This window comes from Grammomys surdaster, unplaced genomic scaffold (genome assembly GCF_004785775.1).
Source record: "Grammomys surdaster isolate TR1022 unplaced genomic scaffold, NIH_TR_1.0 225, whole genome shotgun sequence".
In the NCBI taxonomy this organism is placed as follows: Eukaryota; Metazoa; Chordata; class Mammalia; order Rodentia; family Muridae; genus Grammomys; species Grammomys surdaster.
In genome coordinates this window covers 6,544,611-6,566,676 of record NW_021604670.1, presented here as the reverse complement: position 1 = coordinate 6,566,676, position 22,066 = coordinate 6,544,611, and the positions used below count along the sequence as shown (strand labels likewise).

Here is a 22,066-nt window from a genome sequence, read left to right as displayed (position 1 = left end):
CTCTCTCTCTCTCTCTCTCTCTCTCTCTCTCTCTCTCTCTCTCACACACACACACACACACACACACACACAAACACACATTCACTTATTCACACACTCATTTGTGACAAAGAGACCTTGTGTGTGCTGTGAACCTCTCTCTTCATTTTTCTTTGACATATTGAATTCTGTAATACTAAGATTTCTTTTCTGTCTTTATAGGACCTCTTCACTGATTTTCTTTTTCATTGCATTCATAGTTGTTCTGATTTTATTTGCTGTATTGGTACATGACCTTGTAGCTACCTGTGTCTCTGACTATTGATTTCAAATATTTTTCAAGTAATTTAGCTCTTTGCCTTTTCTCTCAGAAATCTACCAGGCTCTTGCATTTTTATGACTCCAGAGGACCCAACAAGTGAAATGTAGGCTGATTTATAATCTCACTCTACAATGATTAACACCAGTGTCTGCTGAGAGACCACCATTTTCTTTCCTTTCTCTTTTCTCTCATTTAATATGGTTGAAAACAAAGCATGACTACTCAAACTTCTTTCCTTCTCAATAAACTAAAAAACTAAAACTCTTTCTCTGACTTATTTCAATTCCTTCACAATCTCCCTTTTATTCAAATTGAATATCCATATAATTATTTGTCAACTCTCTTTTCTGAAAATCACATGGGTATTAGTTTTTCAAACACAAATAGTGTAAAGTTTGGGAGACTTAACAAATAAAATAGGCAATGGAGCTATTTTATAAGGTTTCTCTTCTCGATAGAGTTGTCATTACCCATTACACCACAGATATTCAACCAATAATTAAAATTTTCATACCTATGTCCAGATCAATTTTATCAGTGTATTTAAAAGTTATTGAATTTCATATTACCTTCAATTTTTATTGGATATTTTATTTACATTTCAGATGTAGTCTCCTTTCCCCATTTTCCCCCTCCACCCAGGAACCCCCTATCCCATCCCTCCCCCTTCTGCTTCTACAAGGATATGCCCTTACCCACCCTCCCACTCCCACCTCCCCACCCATGATTTCCCCCACACTGGGGCGTCCAGCCTTCATGGGACCAAGGACTTCCTCACCCAACTATGCCTGACACTGTCATTCTCCCCTACATATAGAACTGGAGCGATGGGTCCCTCCCTACGTGCTCCCAGGCTGGTGGTTTAGACCCTGAGAGCTCTGGTTGGATGGGATTATTGCTCTCCTCATGGGGCTGTGAACCCTTTCATCTCCTTCAGTCTTCTCTCTCACTCCTCCATTGGGAACCCCATGATCAGTTCAATGGTTAGCTGTGAGCATCCCATTCTGTATATTTCAGGCTCTGACAGAACTCTAAGGAAACAGCTATATGAGGCTCCTGTCAGCATGCACTTCCTGGCATCCACATCAGTGTCTGCCTTTGGTGACTGCACATGGGATGGATACTCAGATGGAACAGTCTCCAGACAGACCCTCCTTCAGTTTCTGTCCCACACTTTGTCTCCATATTTGCTCCATGAGTATTTTGTTACTCCTTCTAAGAAGGGCCAAAGCACCCACACTTTAAGTCTTCCTTGTTCATGAGCTTCATGTGATCTGTGAGTTGAATCTTGGATATTGTGAGCTTTTGGGCTAATATCCAGTTATCAGTGAGTGTATACCATATGTGTTCTTTTGTGATTGGGTTACCTCACTCAGGATGATATCTTCCAGTTCCATCCATTTGCTTAAGAATTTCTCAAATTCATTGTTTTTAATAGCTGAGTAATATTCCATTGTGTGAATGTACCACATTTTTTGTATTCATTGCTCTGTTGAAGGATATCTGGGTTCTTTCCAGTTTCTGGCTATTATAAATAAGACTGTGAATGTAGCGAAGCATACGTCCTTGTTACATGCTGGAGCATCTTCTGGGTATATGCCCAGGAGTGATATACCTGGGTCCTCAGGTAATACTATGTCCAATTTTCTGAGGAGCCACCAACTGATTTTCAGAGTGGTTGTAACAGCTTACAATCCACCAACAATGGATGAGTGTTCCTCTTTCTCCACATCCTTTCCAGCATCTGCTATCACCTGAGTTTTTGATCTTAGCCATTCTGAATGGTGTGAGGTGGAATCTCAGGGTTGTTTTGATTTGCATTTCCCTGATAACTAAGGATTTTGAACATTTCTTTAGGTGCTTTTCGGCCATTCAAGTTTCCTCAGTTGAGAGTTCTTTGTTTAGTTCTGTATCCCATTTTTAATAGGGTTATTTGGCTGTCTGGAGTCTAATTTCTTGAGTTCTTTGTATATATCAAATATAGGATTGGTAAAGATCTTTTCCTAATCTGTTGGTTGCGATTTTGTCCTATTGACAATGTTCTTTGCTTTACAGAACCTTTGCAATTTTATGAGGTCCCATTTGTCAATTCTTGCTCTTAGAGCATAAGCCATTGGTGTTCTGTTCAGGAACTTTTCCCCTGTGCCTAGGTATTCGAGAGTCTTCCCCATATTCTCTTCTATTAGTTTCTGTGTATCTGGTTTTATGTGAAGGTCCTTTATCTACTTGGGCTTGAGCTTTGTACAGGGAGATAACAATGGATTGATTTGCATTCTTCTACATGCTGACCTCCAGTTGAACCAACACCATTTGTTGAAAATGCGGTCTTTTTTTCCACTGGACAGTTTTAGCTCCTTTGTCAAAGATCAAGTGACCATAGGTGTGTGAGGTCATTTCTGGGTCTTCAATTCTATTCCATTGATCTTCCTGCCTGCCTCTGTACCAATACCATGCAGTTTTTATCACTATTGCTCTGTAGTACAGTTTGAGGTCAGGGATGGTGATTCCTCCAGAAGTTCTTTTATTGTTGAGAATAGTTTTTGCTATCCTGAGTTTTTTGTTATTCCAAATGAATTTGTAAAGTGATCTTTCTATCTCTATGGAAGAATTGATTTGGAATTTTGATAAGGATTTGCATTGAATCTGTAGATTGCTTTTGGCAAGATGGCCGTTTTTACTATATTAATCCTGCCAACCCATGAGCATGGGAGTACTGTCCATCTTCTGAGATCTTCTTCGATTTATTTCTTCAGGGACTTGAAGTTCTTGTCATAAGGATATTTTACTTGCTTGGTTAGATTCACACCAAGGTATATTATACTATTTGTGACTATTGTGAAGGGTGTCCTTTCCCTAATTTCTTTCTCAGTCTGTTTTTCTTTTGAGTAGAGAAAGGTTACTGATTTATTTGAGTTGATTTTATATCCAGCTACTTTGCTGAAGTTGTTTATCAGGTTTAAGAGTTCTCTGGTGAAGTTTTACAGTCACTTAAGTATACTATCATATCATCTGCAAATAGTGAAATTCTGACTTCTTTTCCTGTTTGTATCCCTTTGACCTCCTTTTGCTGTCTAATTGCTCAGGCTAGGACTTCCAGTACTACATTGAATAGGTAGGGAGAGAGTGGGCAGCCTTGCCTAGTCCCTGATTTTAGTGGGAATTCTTCAAGTTTCTCTCCATTTAGTTTGATGTTGGCTACTGGTTTGCTGTAAATTGCTTTTACTATGTTTAGGTAGGGGCCTTGAATTCCTGATCTTTCCAAGACTTTTACCATGTAGGGATGTTGGATTTTGTCAAATGCTTTCTCAGCATCTAGTGAGATGATCATGCAGTTTTTTTCTTTGAGTTTGTTTATATAGTGGATTACATTGATGGATTTCTGAATATTGAACCATCCCTGCATTCCTAGGATAAAACCTATTTGATCATTATGAATGATTGTTTTGATGTGTTCTTGGATTTGGTTTGTGAGAATTTTGTTCAATGTTTTTGCATCGATATTTATAAGGGAGATTGGTCTGAAGTTCTCTATCTTTGTGAGGTTTAGATATTACCATGATTTTGGCTTCATAGAACAAATTGAGTAGTGTTCCTTCTGTTTTAATTTTGTGGAATAGTTTGAAGAGAAATGGTATTAGGTCTTCCTTGAAAGGTCTGATAGAATTTTGCACTAAAACCATTTGGACCTGGGCTTTTTTTTTTTTTTTTTTTTTGGTGGGGAGACTTTTAATGACCTCTGCTATTACTTTAGGGGATATGGGAATGTTTAGATGGTTTATTTGCTCCTGTTTGAATTTTGGTACCTGGCATCTGTCTAGAAAATTGTCCATTTCATCCAGATTTTCCAGTTTTGTTGAGTATAGGCCTTTGTTTTTTTTTTTATTGGATGTTTTATTTACATTTCCTATGTTGTCCCCTTACCCCATCCCCCACCCACCCCGGAACCCCCAATCCCCTCACCCCTCCTCCTTCTTCTCTGTGGATGTAACCTCTATCTACTCCTCCCCACTCCCACCTCCCCACCCTCAAAATTCCCACCCCCTGGGGCATCCAGCCTTCATGAGGTCAAGGTTCTCTTCTTCCACCTATGCCCAGCAGGGCCCTCCACTCTTACATATTCAGTTGAAGCCCTGGATCCCCCCCTAAGTGCTCCCAGGCTGGTGGTTTAGACCCTGGGAGCTGTGGTTGGTTGGTATTGTTGCTCTCCTCATGGGGCCACAAATCCTTTCAGCTCCTTCAGTCTTCACTCTAACTCCTCCATTGGGAACTCCATGATCAGTTCAATGGCTAGTTGTGAGCATCTGCCTCTGAATATGTCAGACTCTTGAAGACCTCTGAGGAGACATCCATATCAGGCTTTTATCACCATGCACTTCCTGACTTCCACATCAGCATCTACCTTTGGTGACTGCACATGGGATGGATACTCAGGTGGAAAGGTCTTCAGACGGCCCCTCCTTCAGTTTTTGTCCCTCGCTTTGTCTCCATATTTGCTCCCTTGAGTATTTTGTTGCTCCTTCTAAGAAGGACCAAATCACCCCCACTTGGTCTTCCTTCTTTATGGACTTCATGTGGCCTGTGGGTTGCATCTTGGGCATTTCAAGGTTCTGGGCTAATATCCAATAATCAGTGAGTGAATACCATGTGTGTTCTTTTGTGATTGGCTTACTTCACTCAGGATGATAATTGCAAAGTTTCTGTAAGGCAAAGGACACTGTCAATAGGACAAAACGACAACCAACAAATTGGGAAAAGATCTTTACCAATCCTTCATCTGATAGAGGGCTAATATCCAATATATACAAAGAACTCAAGAAATTAGACTCCAGACAACCAAATTACCCTATTAAAAAATGGGGTATAGAGCTTAACAAAGAATTTTCAACAGAAGAAACTCGAATGGCCGAGAAGCACCTAAAGAAATGCTCGGCATCCTTAGTTGTCAGGGAAATGCAAATCAAAACAACCCTGAGATTCCATCTCACACCAGTCAGAATGGCTAAGATTAAGAACTCAGGTGATAGTAGATGCTGGCGAGGGTGTGGAGAAAGAGGAACACTCCTCCATTGTTGGTGGGACTGCAAGATGGTGCAACCACTTTGGAAATCAGTCTGGTGGTTCCTCAGAAAATTGGACATAGCATTACCCGAGGATCCAGCTATACCACTCCTAGGCATATACCCAGAAGATGCTCGAACATATAATAAGGACATATGCTCAACTATGTTCATAGCAGCCTTATTTATAATAGCCAGGAGCTGGAAAGAACCCAGATGTCCTTCAACTGAGGAATGGATTCAAAAAATGTGGTATATTTACACAATGGAGTATTACTCAGCTATTAAAAACAATGAATTCGAGAGGTTCCTAGGTAAATGGATGGAACTAGAGTATAGGCCTTTGTAATAGGATCAGATGTTTTTTTTGAATTTCTTCAGTTTCTGTTGTTAAGTCTCCCTTTCCAGTTCTGACTTTATTAATTGGATACTGTCTCTGTGCCCTCTGGTTAATCTGGCTAAGGGCTTATCTATCTTGTTGATTTTCTCGAAGAATCAACTCTTGGTTTTGTTGATATTTTGTATAGTTGTTTCTGTTTCTATTTGGTTGATTTCAGCCCTGAGTTTGATTATTTCCTGCTGTCTACTCCACTTGGGTGCATTTGCTTCTTTTTATTCTAGAGCTTTCAGGTGTGTTGTCAAGCTGCTAGTGTATGCTGTCTCCAATTTCTTTTTGTGGGCACTTAGAGCTATGAGTTTTCCTCTTAGCACTGCTTTCATGGAGTCCCACAAGATTTGGTGTGATGCGTCCTCATTTTCATTAAATTCTAAAAGGTCTTTAATTTCTTTTTTATTTCTTCCTTGATCAAGTCATCATTGAGTAGAGTGTTGTTCAGTTTTCTCATGTATGTGGGCTTTCCATTGTTTTTGTTGTTATTGAAGACCAGCCTTAATCCATGGTGATCTGATAGGATGCAAGGGATTATTTCAATCTTTTTGTATCTGTAGAGGCCTGTTTTGTGGCCAATTATATGGTCTATTTTGGAGAAGGTACCATGAGGTGCTGAGAAAAAAAGTATATTCTTTTGTTTTAGGATGAAATGTTCTATAGATATCTGTTAAGTCCATTTGGTTCATAACTTCTGTTAGTGTCAAAGTGTCTCTGTTTAGTTTCTGCTTCCATGATCTGTCCATTGCTGAGAGCGGGGTGTTGAAATCCCCCACTATTATTGTTCGAGGTGCAATGTGTGCTTTGAGCTTTAGTAAAGTTTCTTTTATATATGTGGTACCCTTGCATTTGGAGCACAGAATTGAGAGTTCATCTTGGTAGAGTTTTCCTTTGATGAGTATGAAGTGTCCTTCCTTATCTTTTTTGATTACTTTTGGTTGAAAGTCAATTTTGATGTGAGAATGGCTGCTCCAGCTTGTTTCTTGGTACCATTTGCTTGAAATATTGTTTTCCATCCTTTTACTCTGAGGTAGTGTCTGTCTTTGTCACTGAGGTGCATTTCCTGTATGCAGCAAAATTCTGGGTCCTGTTTACGTATCCAGTCTGATAGTCTACGTCTTCTTATTGGAGAATTGAGTCCATTGGTGTTAAGAGATATTAAGGAAAAATGATTGTGGATTCCTGTTATTTTTGTTACTAAAGATGAAATTATGTTTGTGTAGCTATCTTCTTTTGGGGTTGTTGGAAGATTACTTTCTTGCTTTTTCTAGGTTGTAGTTTCCCTCCTTGAGTTGGAGTTTTATATCAATTACCCTTTGCTATATTTGTAGGAAGATATTGTGTAAATTTGGTTTTGTCATGGAATATCTTGGTTTCTCCATCCATAGTGATTGAGAGTTTTCTGGGTATAGTAGTCTGGGCTGGCATTTGTGTTCTCTTAGGATCTGTATGATGTCAGTCCAGGCTCCTCTGGCTTTTATAGTCTCTGGTGAGAAGTCTGGTGTAATTCTGATAGGTCTGCTTTTATATGTTACTTTACCTTTTTCCCTTACTGCTTTTAGTATTTTTTCTTTGTTTTGTGCATTTTGTATTTTCATTATTATATGATGGGAGGAATTTCTTTTCTGGTCTAGTCTATTTAGGGTTCTGTAGGCTTCTTGTATGTTCATGGACATCTCTTTCTTTATGGTAGGGAAGTTTTCCTCTATAATTTTGTTGAAGATGTTTAGTGGCCTTTTAAGTTGGGAATCTTCACTCTCTTCTATACCTATTATCCTTAGGTTTGGTCTTCTCATTGTGTCCTGGATTTCCTGGATGTTTTGGGTTGGGAGCTTTTTGCATTTGACAGTTGTGTCAATGTTTTCCATGGTATCTTCTGCACATGAGATTGTCTCTTCTATCTCTTGTATTCTGTTGGTGATGTGTCTACAACTCCTGATTTCTTTCCTAGGTTTTCTATCTTCAAGATAGTCTCCCTTTGAGATTCCATTTTTAGATCCTGGATGGTTTTGTTTAATTCCTTTACCTGTTTGGTTGTGTTTTCTCGAAATTCCTTAAGGAATTTTTGTGTATCCTCTTTAAGGGCTTCTACCTGTTTAACCTGTGTTCTCCTGTACTTCTTTAAGGGATTTATTTATGTCCTTCCTAAAGTCCTCTATCATCATCATGTGAAGTGATTTTAATCCTGCTTTTCTGGTGTGATGTGGTGCCCATGGCTTGCTATGGTGGGAGAACTGGGTTCTGATGATGCCAGGTAACTTTGATTTCTGTTGCTTATGTTCTTATGCTTGCCTTTCACCATCTGGTTAAGTCTAGTGCTACCTGCACTCACTGTCTCTGAGTGGAGCCTGTCTTTCCAGTTACCTTTCTTGTGTCAGAACTCCTCAGATTCCAGATGTCTTTGTGATCCTGAGCTCCTGGGTAGGAGAACTGCTGGGACTCAAGCCCACCTCTGGGATCCTAAAATCCTGATACCCTGAGTGCAGTGGGTTTTTTTTCTGCTCTGAGTACACTGATTCCTCTAGGATGGTTCAGGATATGGTGTCTTCACTGGAGCAGACCAGTTAGGTGTCTGCCCCACCCAAAAGGACCAAGTGAGGGGTGGAAGGGGAGTGATATTCCAGAGGGATGGGGAATGGGTGGCTGATGGGTCCTGAGTGTCCCAGGCTCCCAGTTGTAGCTCTGAGGCGTAGGTTAGTAGGAGAGGGTTCTGACCTGCTGCTCTGAGTTTAGTGGTTCCTCTAGGATGGCTCAGGAAATGGTGTTTTCACAGGAGCAGACCAGCCAAAAGGCCAATTTTTGTTTTTGTTTATATCAATTACATAATTATTTAAATTATAATTTATTGTCTGTTGCTAATCAAAATTTTCTAAATTTAAGATATTGATTTAATCATACTTTAAAAATTTCAAACATCTAAAATTATTTTCTTCCAATTTCACACATTAACTTTAGTTAACTAGTCGTATAAAACATTAATTTAATAATCACTGTGTATTAGCTGATCATCTAATAATTTTCATGCCATTTTTAGGTCTCATTGAGTAAAAAATTTTGCATATCTTGGCCCACAACTTAGGCAGAAGCCTATTGCTCTACAGCATCCCATTAGGCAATCCCAGTCAAGACCCCTCCCATAATCCTCCAACACTCTTTAGAGCCAGGCCAGTTCACCCAACAGCACCTCAACTGCTGTCTCCCTTCCCTGGCCCAGAACACAGATGGATGTTCTCTGTCCTACCAAAGGCCATGCTGGGACGTGGATCCCCAGAATCCACACCTGTATCCAGAACTCCTGAGGCCATGCCAGATACCAGAACTCCAGAAACCCAGAACTCCAGAAACCCAGAACTTCAGAGGCAATGCTGGCACCCTAAAACCAAGCAAAGACAGGGACTTGTTGATCACCAGAACCACAGGGCACTCAGGCCGGAAGAACAGAAAGGAAACAAGGGAAAATCATCCATCCAACAAAAATAAACTCAGAAATCAGTGCTTAAACGTAATATTACCTCAAATTCATAGAAATAGAGGCCACCATAACAACCCAATCAATGACATGCAGGACGATACCACATCACCAAAGCCTAGCTATCCTACTATAGCAAATCCTGGATATTTCAACACAGCTGAGGCACATGAAAATGACCTAAAGCCAGTTTTATGAAGATGATAGAGGCCCTCAAAGAGGAAATGATTACATCCCCTAAGGATATCCAGTAAAACACAAACAATGAGAGGAATGCATGAGTCCTTTCAGGAAATCCAAGAAATAGTCATACAGGTAAAGGAAATGGCTCAAGACCTGAAAATGGAAACAGACACAATAAAGAAAGTATAAACTGGAGGAATCTTTGAGATGGAAAATCTAGTTAAACTAACAGAAACTACAGATGCAAGCATCACGAACAGTATACAAACAATGGAAGAGAGAACCTCAAGCATGGAAGATACCATAGAAGAAATTGATGCATAATTCAAGGGAAATGTTAAATCTAAAAAATTCCTGACACAAACATCCATGAAATACGTAAAAATAATGAAAATATCAAACCTTACAATAATAGGAATGGAAAGAGAAAAAACCTGGCTTGAAAACCTAGAAAACATATTTTTATCTGTATATTGATTCTTTGTGGGGGTCCCATCATGAACCTCAGTCCCGCTCATCTCCTGTTCCTTTGTATCTGTCTTCTACTTTTGTGACCCATCCAAAAGAAAATAAAAATATAAACAAAAGAAGCTTTTAAAAATCTCATCACAGAAGCTGCAATGTGTCATGTGCCCACTGTATATACTTTTTTCACAGATCTTTATTTGCAAATGTTCACTGCAAAGAGTCATTGGTCTGGTTTGAACCCTCTGGTTTCCACTACACTATCAATACTCAATACTCAACAAAACTCCTCTCAGATATCTTGTGGCTGTCCTGTATCATGGAGATCCTACAGCTTTGGATCTGCAGGACTGCTGCTTTCCAGAAGTTCATAGATGAGGTAGATGTTGGAGTGGGTGAGCCAAAGACCTGGATCTGGACCTGGGTGATAGCTGTGTTGGTCAGCCTGACAGCTCTCCCACACCCATATCAGCAAGGTGAGCTGTCCAAAATTGTCCAGACTAGCTCATCCAGTGCTTCAGCCTGCAAGAGGCAGGGAAAGCCCTTTTATTTGTCACCTGAAGCCAACTCACCTGCACCCACACCACCAGAGCCAACTCCACTGTGCTGTCCTAATGAGGTATAAAGAAAATCCCAAGTGCTGCAGTTGGCTAGGGACTGCCCCAGCTCTCCAACTCTCCAGCTCTCATGACTTCAGGGATGGCTGATCTGTGCCTTTGCTATCAGGGCCAGCTCTACTGTGCTGTCCAGGGGAGGCACAAGTCTCATTCTCCTGAGGACTGTACCAGTGAGGTGCATGGCCTGCTCTCTCACTTTCCTGACCCCAGGGCCAACTCTTCCAACTGCTGCAGGTGACAAGGGGAGAGAAGGAATCCCCATTGCACTCCTACCACCTAATAGCATATGAGTGGTAGGGACATCTCTCCAATGTTTATACCCTTGAGGATGGCTCATCTGTGCTACTGCCATTAAGGCCAACTCTCTAGTGCTGCTCAGGTGACATGCAGGGCCTGCTTTCCTCAGGTGCTGAAGCTGGAGATAAATGAGGTCAGCTCTGCACAGCCTTTGGATGCTAACATGGTACCAGCAGCCCAGACTAGGAATGTCCACATGGTCTTTAGTAGATAATACGAGCCATGGAAATGAACAAAGATCTCTGCTCTTGCATGGAAAAGGACCCAGACATGACCCTCAGTTGGCAACATTGGCTAAGCCTTCATCATGGCTTCAGGTGTCAGGGCTAGCTATTCACAACAGGCTATTTCTCTTCATGGTCCTTCTCCAGTTCCACCTCTCTTCATAGTGCTCAAACTGTTCTCTTTCTCTCCCTTCTGTCCACCACATACTTAGACATTCTAGTCACTCCAGGTGCCAGCAGACCATGCATCTGGTAGGTCTCTTGGTGTCTTCTACCTGCCCCTTATGTGTGGCAGAGTTGCAGGTGGGCCTCTGGTGTCCACTGTTTGCCTTTGCTGCATGGTGGTGGTCTGGACTCTTGAGTCTCTTCCACTCACTTTCACTGTATGGTATGGTGGAGAACAGGTCTCTCAGTGTGTGCCCCCAACTGCACCTCATGGTGAGGCAGCAGTCAGGCCTTTGGCAGAAAACATTTATAACAAAATAATAGAAAAAAATTTTCTAACCATAAGAAGGGCATGCTTATAAAGCTACAAGAAGCTTACTGAAAACCAAAAATATTGAGCCAGAAAAGAAATCCCTTGTATTGCCACATAATCAAATCACTAAACATGCAGAACAAAGAAAAATTATTAAAAAGCTGCAAGGGGAAAAGGCCAAGTAACATACAAAGGAAGACCTACAAGAGTTAATCCCAACTTCTCAACTGAAACTTTAAAAACAAATACAGAGGTGGATGCTCACAGCCAACCACTGGACTGAGTGAGAGGTCCCGGATGCAGGACTTGGAGAAGGGACTAAAGGAGCTGAGGGGATTTGCAGCCCCATGAGGGGAGCAACACTGTCAATCAGCCAGAACCCCTGGAGTTCCCAGGAACTGAACCACCAGCCAAAGGGTACACATGGCTGGGGGCAGGAGGGGGGGGTCCATGACTCTGCTCGCTTATGTGGTAGAGGATGGCCTTGTTGGACATCAGTGGGAGGAGCAGCCTTTGGTCCTGTAGGGATTGGATGCCTCAGTGTAGGAATGTAGGGGAATACCAGGGCAGAAAGGTGGGAGTAAGTGGCTGGGTGGGGGAGCACCCTCATAGAGGCGGGGGAGGGGGATGGGATAGGGGGTTTCCAGAGGGGAGACCTGGAAAGGGAAAATATTTGAAATGTAAATAAAGAAAATATCCAATAAAAGAAAAAAAAAGCCAGACAAGCTTAGACAGATGCATCGAAGACTCTAAGACCACAGGTGCCAGCCTAGACTATTATACCCAGCAAAACTTTCGATAATCTTAAGTTGGTACAAAATTTTGTATATTTTTATAGTTATATATTGATACAGAAATAAGATTATATTTTGTTATATTGTTACAGATCGTTGTATATTGATACAAAATTTAAGATTAATTTTGTTACAATATAATATATGTGTTTCGACTCTTAAATAGGCATTGTGCCTATGCAACTCATTTAAAAATGCAAGGTTTCATCCTAGTCCTTTTAATAGCTGTGATTACAAACTATTTGGGATAATTAAGTAATAATGCAAGTAAAGAGTCAATCAAACTCATGATATCATCTGATACTAACTTGATTATCACAAAAATATACATCCAGGGTTGTGCGGATAATAGGTATCTGGAGACAGGCAACATTTTCTTGTTCAGATATATGAATAGATAGATGATCTTCAAAAATCTCAGGGACTCACAGAATATGGCACTCCAAGATGTTCTTATTAATTTAAGGCCTTTTTGACATTGAAGACATGTCAGCTCCTAGCACCATCCAATTTGACTTGGAAAAAGATGATGAGCATTGAAAGACCTCCATATGGAGTAGCTTCAATTGTGGTAGGCTACCCAGTAAGCAAAGAAAATGCCCTAACTTTATCTGCAGACAGAATTATGTCCAGAAAGGACAGATTCAGGGAAGTTGATTGTCAAGCTTCCTCAAGACAGGGTAAGCAAGTCCTTAATAACTGCTGCTTCATTAGAGGTCTATCATATTCTGGATCAGAATGCCAAAGATAGATGTTATAGAGAATATTGGGGACTGTCAGCTGTATCTGTCATTTCTATAATGTTTTAGAAGCTGTGTCCTTGTGCTTCCTGGATACTTAGGTAATATTTATTTCCTTACCAAGTCTCTGATGAGGTTTAAAACTAGACAGTCATACTCTTACTATAAGCTTAAGTTGTTTAGGATTTAAGAGAATGTTCTAGGTCTAAGGTATTTTTAGGATAGTAATACAAATTAGGATAAAATTTTAGTTAGATACAAAACTCCAAACTTGACAGGATAGGATAGCTAATAGAATAATTTCTCTTGAGTTGCCAATATGACCATACTGGAATTTTAAATGTATATCATACCTTATAATTTTCATAATTGTTTTATAATTATTATAATTGTATTCAATTTACATTTGAAAGAAAAACAGCCTTCTATTGGGCTAAAAAGGGGAATTTTAGGGAGATCATCTTATGCATTGTATGGATATATCAAAGGACTATAGCCTATAGCTTAGGCAGGAAATAGAAGGTTGCGCATGAGAGCAGAAAGAAATCTGGGAGAGAAGGAGACAGGAAAATTCACTGGAAAGAAGTGATGAGAAAGACAAACAGTACCTGAGCACAGGTAACCAGGCACGTGCCAGAACATAAGCTAGAGTAAATGGGATATTTTAAGTTATATCTAGTTGCTGAGGACCAGCCTCAACTGAGGCCAGGTCCCGGAGAAGGGTGGATGCAAGAGCAGCGAAGAGAAGGAAGGATCAGATACAGGACATCATTCATTTCACGAGAGACAGGCCTGAAAGGGAGCGCATCTCAGTATGGCTTCTCCTACTCTGACAACCTGTAACTCTTTCAGGCTTTATTTATACATAAAATCATTTCCTCAGAAATTTTATTCATTGACCACACAGCTTTTCAAAATACATTTTCTTCTAAAGTCTCCCTTGATTACATAAGAATATTGAAAGAGGAACAAAGCAAGCAAACAGCAATTTTATGAGAACTAAAAATTAACATGATGATAAAAATCAATTTTCTTTAAACTCAATATCTTCTTCCTTAAGATTGGTGTTGTAAAGTCTTGCAGTTACAGAAATGCTAGACAGGATGACATGTGACTCTGACTCTGTTTCAGTTTGACATAAGATTAATAGATCAAAAGTTATTTCCTCCTACCTGTTATGTCAAACTTGGCTTTCTACAAAAGTTCAGGTCTGACCCTTAATAATTCTTCCTTTCCTTTGTCTCTCTATATTTTTATATTTGGCATAAAAGCACCATACTTTTTCTTTGATTCTTAAAATATTGGGCAGCCCCTTGCTTAAGCAAAGGCAGTCTATCAGAACACTCTGGTCTAACAAGTCTGTTCAGGAAGGTAAGCTCAGGAAGTCTAAGCCAGGATGCCTTCCTCTGTGTCTCTATCATGATCCCTAGTTTCAACATGATTCCTATCTTTATTACAATTCTGCAAAGAATAAAACTTCAGGATTCCTAAAACTGCTTCCTTTTGCCTTCAGGAAGGTAACAGGGCTTGTCATTAACTGTATGACTCAAATATTTTCCTATTCATATATATTCCTTGTTCCTAAAGTTAAACATAAAAAAAACCCTAGCCATTCAATGACAGTTTATCAGCTTCTAGAATTTTCCTAAGTTTTTCTTCTTTAACAATTCGTCTCAAATCCCCTGCCTCATGCTTACTAACAATATTCTTTAATGATCTAAATGTTTATTTAAGTAATAAGTTCTTAGGAAAGACTCAAATTTCTGCATGTTTTCCCCAGGAAACTTTCATTAAATTTCATTCCTGTTTACACTAGCTTTTTGGTACCCCAGATCTAGCTTTTGGAAAGAGGCCTTTAACCATGGAAACATAAGTATAGCAAAAGGTGTGTAGCAAATGTCCACCAATAGCCATGAAGGATCAGTCCAGGTTATCAAAGCACCAGAACTTTGTCAAGCAGTGCCTTCAGGATGCTTGGTATTGCCATCTAGTCAAACAACCTAGCTATATGGCCAATGTATTTATAAATATATTTTGAGTCTGAGTCTTACTCCTGGGATCATGGGGCTGGGAGGAAGAACCAGGCTTAACTTCTACAAGAATTGATATAAATGTTTTCAAGGGTACATAGATAATAAGAAAATAAACCCAGACCTTTCATCTCAATACTTGGGAGGCAAAGGAAATGACAGAAATGTTTCTTGTGAATTTGAGGCCAGCCTAATCTACAGAGCAAATCCAACTCATCCTGGGCTACATAGAGAAACTATCTCTTCATAAATAATGATGATGATGAAGGTAATAATTTTAAATTATCAAATAAAGCTAGTTATAAGTTCAATGGTTATTTTAATATGGTACATCCTATTTGAGAAGGGTCAAACTAGAGCAGACCTAAATAGAAAAGGGACTGCTGGGTTAAATAAGTCTATAGTTATAATGACTTCAAACTGATTGGCAAAAGGCATGGTGTGTTGGGGAAAAGACTCTGTGCTTGTATTAATAGGAAAGAGGAAAAGGTTTTTGTTGATCCCTCCAGTTGGAGACAGCTCTGAAACTAAGACAGGAAAATGTCTCCAACCAAAACTTCAGCTTCTATGACTAATAAATCTTGTTGGCTACAGAGTTCTCATAACTTATTATTGCATGCCATTCTTTGTATGTCATAAATGAGATCTGTCTTGAAGTTGGGCTATTCTCATATCATTGCAATTATATGACCAAAATAGCTTCTAAAGAAAGACAATTGTCTTTTACCTGCTCAAACGAAGAGCAGGAAATCATCCATAATTGATCGTGTACCCTGCACATTCCACACAATTTTTTAATAGAACTATATATTGTTTATAAGATTTGTATATTGTAGAATGGAGGACCAAAGAAGAAGCCTGGCATGGTCCACCCTCAAGAATGCTGATAGGCCTGATCTAGCCTCAGATGCTATTTCCTTGGGATACTTGCTTCTAGCACAACTTCAGGAAAGGCTACTGATCCCAGATAACTTTGGTTCATCCAGTCTTTCAGACTGTTCCAATCAAGACTTCAGTTAAGTTCTGAACTTTCTTAACACATAGATACTGGACAACAAATGATGCCTGCTTTCTTTTGAGTCAACCATTTCCCCAAATTTTTGGCCTCCTAAAAAGGAATTCATTGCCCTAATTCAACAGGAAGCAATTTTAAGACAACCATCACCCCGATCCCTTAATTTGGGATGGAGGTTTTCTTTAGTTTATGAATTATAGATATGTTGTTATTTTAGGGGATGATTGCAAATAATTATGGTCTTGGATAGGGAGAAAACTAAGTAGGAAACTTAGACTCGGATATTTCCATCTTTCCTTTCCTTCTTTCTATCCTTTTTTTCTCAGGTAAGTGACTCTTAGCTAAGGGAAAGAGGGTGTAGGGTAAGTGGGCTATGTCACCAGACAGAAGAAATGATAAGACTGAGTGAGCTCAGACCCCAAGAATCTCAGAGAATAAAGATCAGGTAGTCCGGCTGCTCCCTATCCATTTCAATACCTGCTCTGAGACATATAATTACTAAGAGGACTATGGGAAGTCACTCACATATTGCAATTCTTAGAGTCCTTCCCTGTGGAAATAGAGCATCACTAACATCTCAAACTAGGCCAATAGGAAACACCTACCTCTAAATCCCACCCCACTCCTCAAAGCTTAAGTAGTCACTGTTCACATGGAATAAAGCATACAAGTTATTTCACCAAGGATCATCTCAGGGTGGCTGCCTTTATTGAGTTGTAACACTTGGGGAAGAGTTCTCACTCCTGAACCATTTATCACTGGACCTTGGGCCTGCTTGGCTGGCCAAGCTTATGCCACCATTGGCACCTCATGCCACCGCTGGCACTAGTGCTGATGACAGACTCAGGACCTCAGCTACTTGCACCATACAGGCCCAAACATCAGTTCTCTTCTATGAACTGTAACACTCCAGCATTCTCATGGATCCTATCCATCCCAGCTCCTTGTTCACCCCTCCAGGGAAGATAGTGGATGACAAGGGAGTTGAAAAAAAATGTGATATAGAAATATTGTAAGAAATCAGGCAAATGGGGTAAATTATTGAATCTACTCTTAAACCAAAAGTCATCTTATAGCCATAATCTTACATTAATATAGAATTTTATATATTGATATAAAATTAAGTTTAATTTTTATATACATAATGTATATGTTTTTAATGTTTTTTATGCACTTACATAATTTTAAAAGAGTATAAAGTTCTAGTGTTTTTGACGTTGGTATTGCAAACTGTTAGAGATGATAAAAATGCAAGTTACAAACTAATGGGGTAGTTAAGAAATACAAGATAGATAGTCAAACTCATAATATTAGATATTAATATTAGTTAATTACAATACAGTGTTTTCAAGGTTATTCAGATCAAACAATGTTTGACCCTTCAGATATACTATAGATACACTATAGATAGTTGGTCTTCAAAACCTCATGATCCACAGAATATGGTATTTATTTCATTAATAAAAGTTTTTTTTTTACTATAAGACAGGTATATTCCTGACTGTACCACCATTCCACTTCAAAGAAGATGATGAGCATCAATAACCTCCTTTATGGAGTTTCTTCAATTGTGGCAAGCTAGCCACTTTGCAAAGAAAATGCTTATGATTCAACTATAGACAAATCTGTCCAGAAAGGACAAATGGCTGCAGGGAAGTCAATTGTCAAGCTCTGCCAAGATATGGTAAGCAAGTACTTTGCAATTTCTCCTTCACAAAAAACTGTCAGATATATTGGGCCAAAAGGCTAAAGATAGATGTTCCAATGTTATAGAGAATATTGGGAAGATATATATATCTTTATACATATGAAGATATATATGTATATTTGATTTTGGATGCTTCATCCTTATGTTTCCTGCATATTCAGGTAATATTTACTTTCAGGTCTCTGATGAAAGAATAGTCATAGTCTTACTACAAGCTTAAGGTCTGAAAGATTTAAGAAGACATTCTAGGTCTAAGAAGATGTTTTTAGGTTGATAATCCAAATTAGAATAAAATTGAGTTAAATACAAAACTTTAAACACACCAAAATAAGACAGATAATATAATATTTTCTAAAGTTGCCAAATATTATGGACTTGTGCCAAGAACCATCTTCAGCCTGGAGAGGGGTCCTGAGGAAGGAGTGTTTGGGAACAGCAGAAGAAATTACCTGAAGTCAATTATGGGTACAAGCTGACAGCTCTGTGTTTTACTTGAGCTAGTTTTTTAGATAGATGTGTAGATAGCTTAGCTCTTGCAGACCAAAGTCCAGTCTTTTATTTATGTATCAGTTTAATCATTACCATAGGCTCCCTTTTGATTATCCCATGAATCAGCATTTTACCTTACCCCCTTGATTCTTAGAAGACTCCAAGCACTTTTTTTTTAATATAGCAAATGAATTCAGAAATATGCCTACCTTTGTAAGCACAGACAATAAGCTTTCTGGGTGGGATCTAGCTCAGCAATCTGCCTGCCTTTGTATCTTTCTACAAGTTAGCACATTAGTGCAGTTGACTTTCTTCTTATAGGTCTGTAAATCTCCTCATACAATTCATATTGTATCCTTATATTTTGCATAGTTGAGAAATTATACATTCGTGAACTTAAATTTTCAAACTTCATTCCCACAGCGTAAAGGGGCTATCTTGAAGGTCACAGTGTTCAGTACCTTGCTGAGGAACACCAGCATATATCTTTTCTGATAATTTGTGGTTTTTTTACACTCACTTTACATCCTGATCACAATATTCCTCCCTCCTTTCTTGCCAGTCCCACTTTTACAAATCACTTCCCCTATTACCCCTTCAGATTACCCTCAGAGAAGGGGAGTGCCTTTTTTGTATCACCTTACCATGGGACATCTAGTCCAAGCAGGACTAGGGAGAGATGGATATGTATTTATATGATAAAATAAAACCATCTTGGAGTGTCTCCCCAACTATACAACAGATGACTCAAAAAATGTTCAAAAGTAGAGAAGTCAATAGTGTACTTGCATTGTTTTAGTTCATTTGTGAAAATGTTTACATGTGTTCCACAGTACATAACATATAGCAAATATGCATTAATTTACCACAAATTTAATTTTTAAACAGAAGATAACACATAAAATTGTGAGGGAATAGAGGTGTTCTAGAGGACTCCTTTTATACATATTTCAAATCCCTGGTGAAGTTTGTTCCAAGGGACATTTCTTAGACTGTTTTGACAGCATTTGATTGTCAGATTTCTTCTTAGAATCCTTGTCAGTTGGCACTATATAGGCAGGAGAGTTATTATAGTGTGCTGTAGTTTCATACTGTGAACATGATTTCATTGATAATTGTTATTCTAAACATTTAAATTTCTAGAAGTTGAGAGTAGAATAATAGGAACCAAAGTCAGGGAACTCAGAGGGTGCTAAAGACTGAGGAAGAGTTGATCAAAGAGCATCAAGTCACAATGGAGAAACTGTAGCAAGCCTGAGCATGGCAAACATGGCTCTGCCACATCTTGCCCTTCTCCACCAGTCTCTCTTCCTTGCTGAAAAGCATCAGGTTATACTCATAAAGCTAGGCACCAAGGGCCATTCCCTTATTCAGCTACTTTATTCACCTGAGGCTGACTACCAAGATCTAGCTATCAAAGAACTGAAAATCAGAAATTCCAAAGCCACCGAGTTGCTGTGCTAATCAAACTCTTCAATCAAAATTAAACACCTTCTCCTAACACAAGGTTTCATCTTTCATCTATATAAACAGACAGTTGCCTATGGGCTTTGTCTGTTTTGTTTCTGTCCAGAGGCAGTCCTTTGTGCCCCATCCTCATGACAAAAATTGCTACCTTCTTCTTTGTTTTCTTCTTCATCTCCCTAGTTCTGTATAGCCTGTCTTTGTCTCTTATTCTCTGCCCTTTGTCTCTCCAGGTCAAATAAACCTTCTTTGTGCTGAGAACTTGGTCTTGAAGAGTCATTACAAGTCTCTTCACACAGGTTAAAAGGAGCAAGGAACTCTGGCTTACTTCTGCACAGCATGCTGGCTGTACATACAGAAGAATATGATACAGTGGTAAAAAGAAAAATTTAAGATTTTACCATCAGTGAATGAGAATAATGTCATGAGTGTATCTTCTTATCTGTACACTATGAGATGTCACATGAATCAACAATACTTTGCAGCCTGGTCATGTATATAATTGACTTTAGTGTAGAATAAAAGTATAAGCATTGAAAATTTAAAAAGACTTAAAAAATGAACAATTTAAAAATGAATCATTTAGTAATTATTTATAGAAAAACTATTCCAAATAATAATGCAATATATGTTACATCATATAAACAGTTAAATAATAAGAGATTAAATAAATAAACAAATAAATAAATAAAACTGAATGGAAGCAGAACAAAGGACTTTACAGCTGGACGCAGCATTGCTCATTGTTGTTGAAATATCTCAGCAACTTGCTTGAATTATTGCCAAAATGAATGACAGTTTTGAGATGGCAGAGCCTGAGCAGTGAGGTCCAGTGTTCTAGTCCAGGATAGTCCTCTCAACTTTAGCTCAGGACTCATTTCTCTTCTCTCATTCTTGACAGCAAGTTGGTTGAGGAAGACAGGGCTCTCCAGACTTCTGCTCTGACGACCTCCCAGGCACAGGGGCTGTGTTTCTTCTCTCTCAGGTACACAGTGATCCTGTGGAAGTATTTCTTCACAACCAACAGGGAGTCTTCCTGGGTCCGGGGATGTTCCTGCATCCCTACCTGTTGCATCAAACAGACTTTGAGGTCATTGAGTTTCTGATGGAGGTCATTGCAGAATGAGTCTAGGAGGGTTGCATTCCAAGCAGCAGATGAGTCTCTTGATGTGAAGATGTTCAGGACCTGCTGGATCAGCTCTCTCAGGACAGGGATGGCTTGAGCCTTCTGCATCTGCTGGGCATCCACCTTCTCCAAGGGGAATCCAAAGTCCTTTCTGTCCTTCAGGCAGGAGAGTGGGGAGAGTTTCCTCATTTGTGCCAAGAGAATCAAGGCTCTCTTGTTCCTGAGGTTATGAGTCTGAGGCAGGTTACATCCTAGACAGCAGGTTGACCAGCAGCTCATCACTGCCAGGACCATCAGGAAAGCACAGAGCCTAGCCATGGTGAATGTTGCCAATGCTGCTGGCCTTCTGGGCTGATTGGTTCTGATCCTTCCTCTCTAGGTTTTCTAAAGGCCATCCTATGTGGATGTGTCTTAAATAGGGCAAATACTAATTTTCACTTCCAGAAATCTTTTTCCTTACTTCCCAATTATCTTTTCACTTTCTTTAACTCATTCTCTGTTTATGTCTGGGCATTACTTTCTGAACTGTTTTGGTTTCCACTATTGCTTCCTCTTTCACTGCTCCCCTCTGAAAGCTGTTTTACAGGTTCTCTTTTCCTACTTAGAATTTTCATTAACTGTTTCATGACGTATAGTCTTTGTTAGAAATTTACATATCTATTTTTTAATTCTTTTTTTAAATTTTTTTTATTGGATGTTTTATTTACATTTCATACGTTGTCCCTTTACCCCATCTCCCACTCATCCAGGAACCTCCTATCCCCTCACCCCTCCTCCTTCTTCTCCGTGGATGTAACCCCTACCTAACCCCCTCCTACCTCCCCACCCTCAAATTCCCACCCCCTGGGGCGTCCAGCCTTCATGAGGTCAAGGATCTCTTCTTCCACCTATGTCCAGCAGGGCCCTTCACTCTTATATAGAGAGCTGAAGCCATGGATTCCTCCCTAAGTGCTCCCAGGCTGGTGGTTTAGACCCTGGGAGCTGTGGTTGGTTGGTATTGTTGCTCTCCTCATGGGGCCACAAACCCTTTCAGCTCCGATGGCCTTTACTCTAACTCATCCATCGGGAACCCCATGATCAGTTCAATGGCTAGTTGTGAGCATCTGCCTCTGAATATATCAGACTCTTGCAGACCTCTGAGGAGACATCTATATCAGGCTCTTATCAGCATGCACTTCCTGACTTCCACATCAGCATCTACCTTTGGTGACTGCACATGGG

General features: G+C 39.5%; 1 protein-coding gene across 1 annotated transcript; it reads right to left on the bottom strand.

Annotated features, from left to right (window-relative positions):
* Nucleotides 1-20,593: 20,593 nt before the first annotated feature.
* On the bottom strand, nt 20,594-21,163 carry LOC114625983 (interferon alpha-1-like). Its single transcript, XM_028773358.1, has one exon. It carries the CDS (start codon nt 21,161-21,163, stop codon nt 20,594-20,596), a length of 570 nt encoding a protein of 189 aa, XP_028629191.1.
* Between the last annotated feature and the right edge of the window lie 903 nt (nt 21,164-22,066).

What these genes read in the sequence shown, in the direction of transcription:
- LOC114625983 (XM_028773358.1), bottom strand. Translation starts at nt 21,163, where the DNA reads ATGGCTAGGCTCTGTGCTTTCCTGATGGTCCTGGCAGTGATGAGCTGC.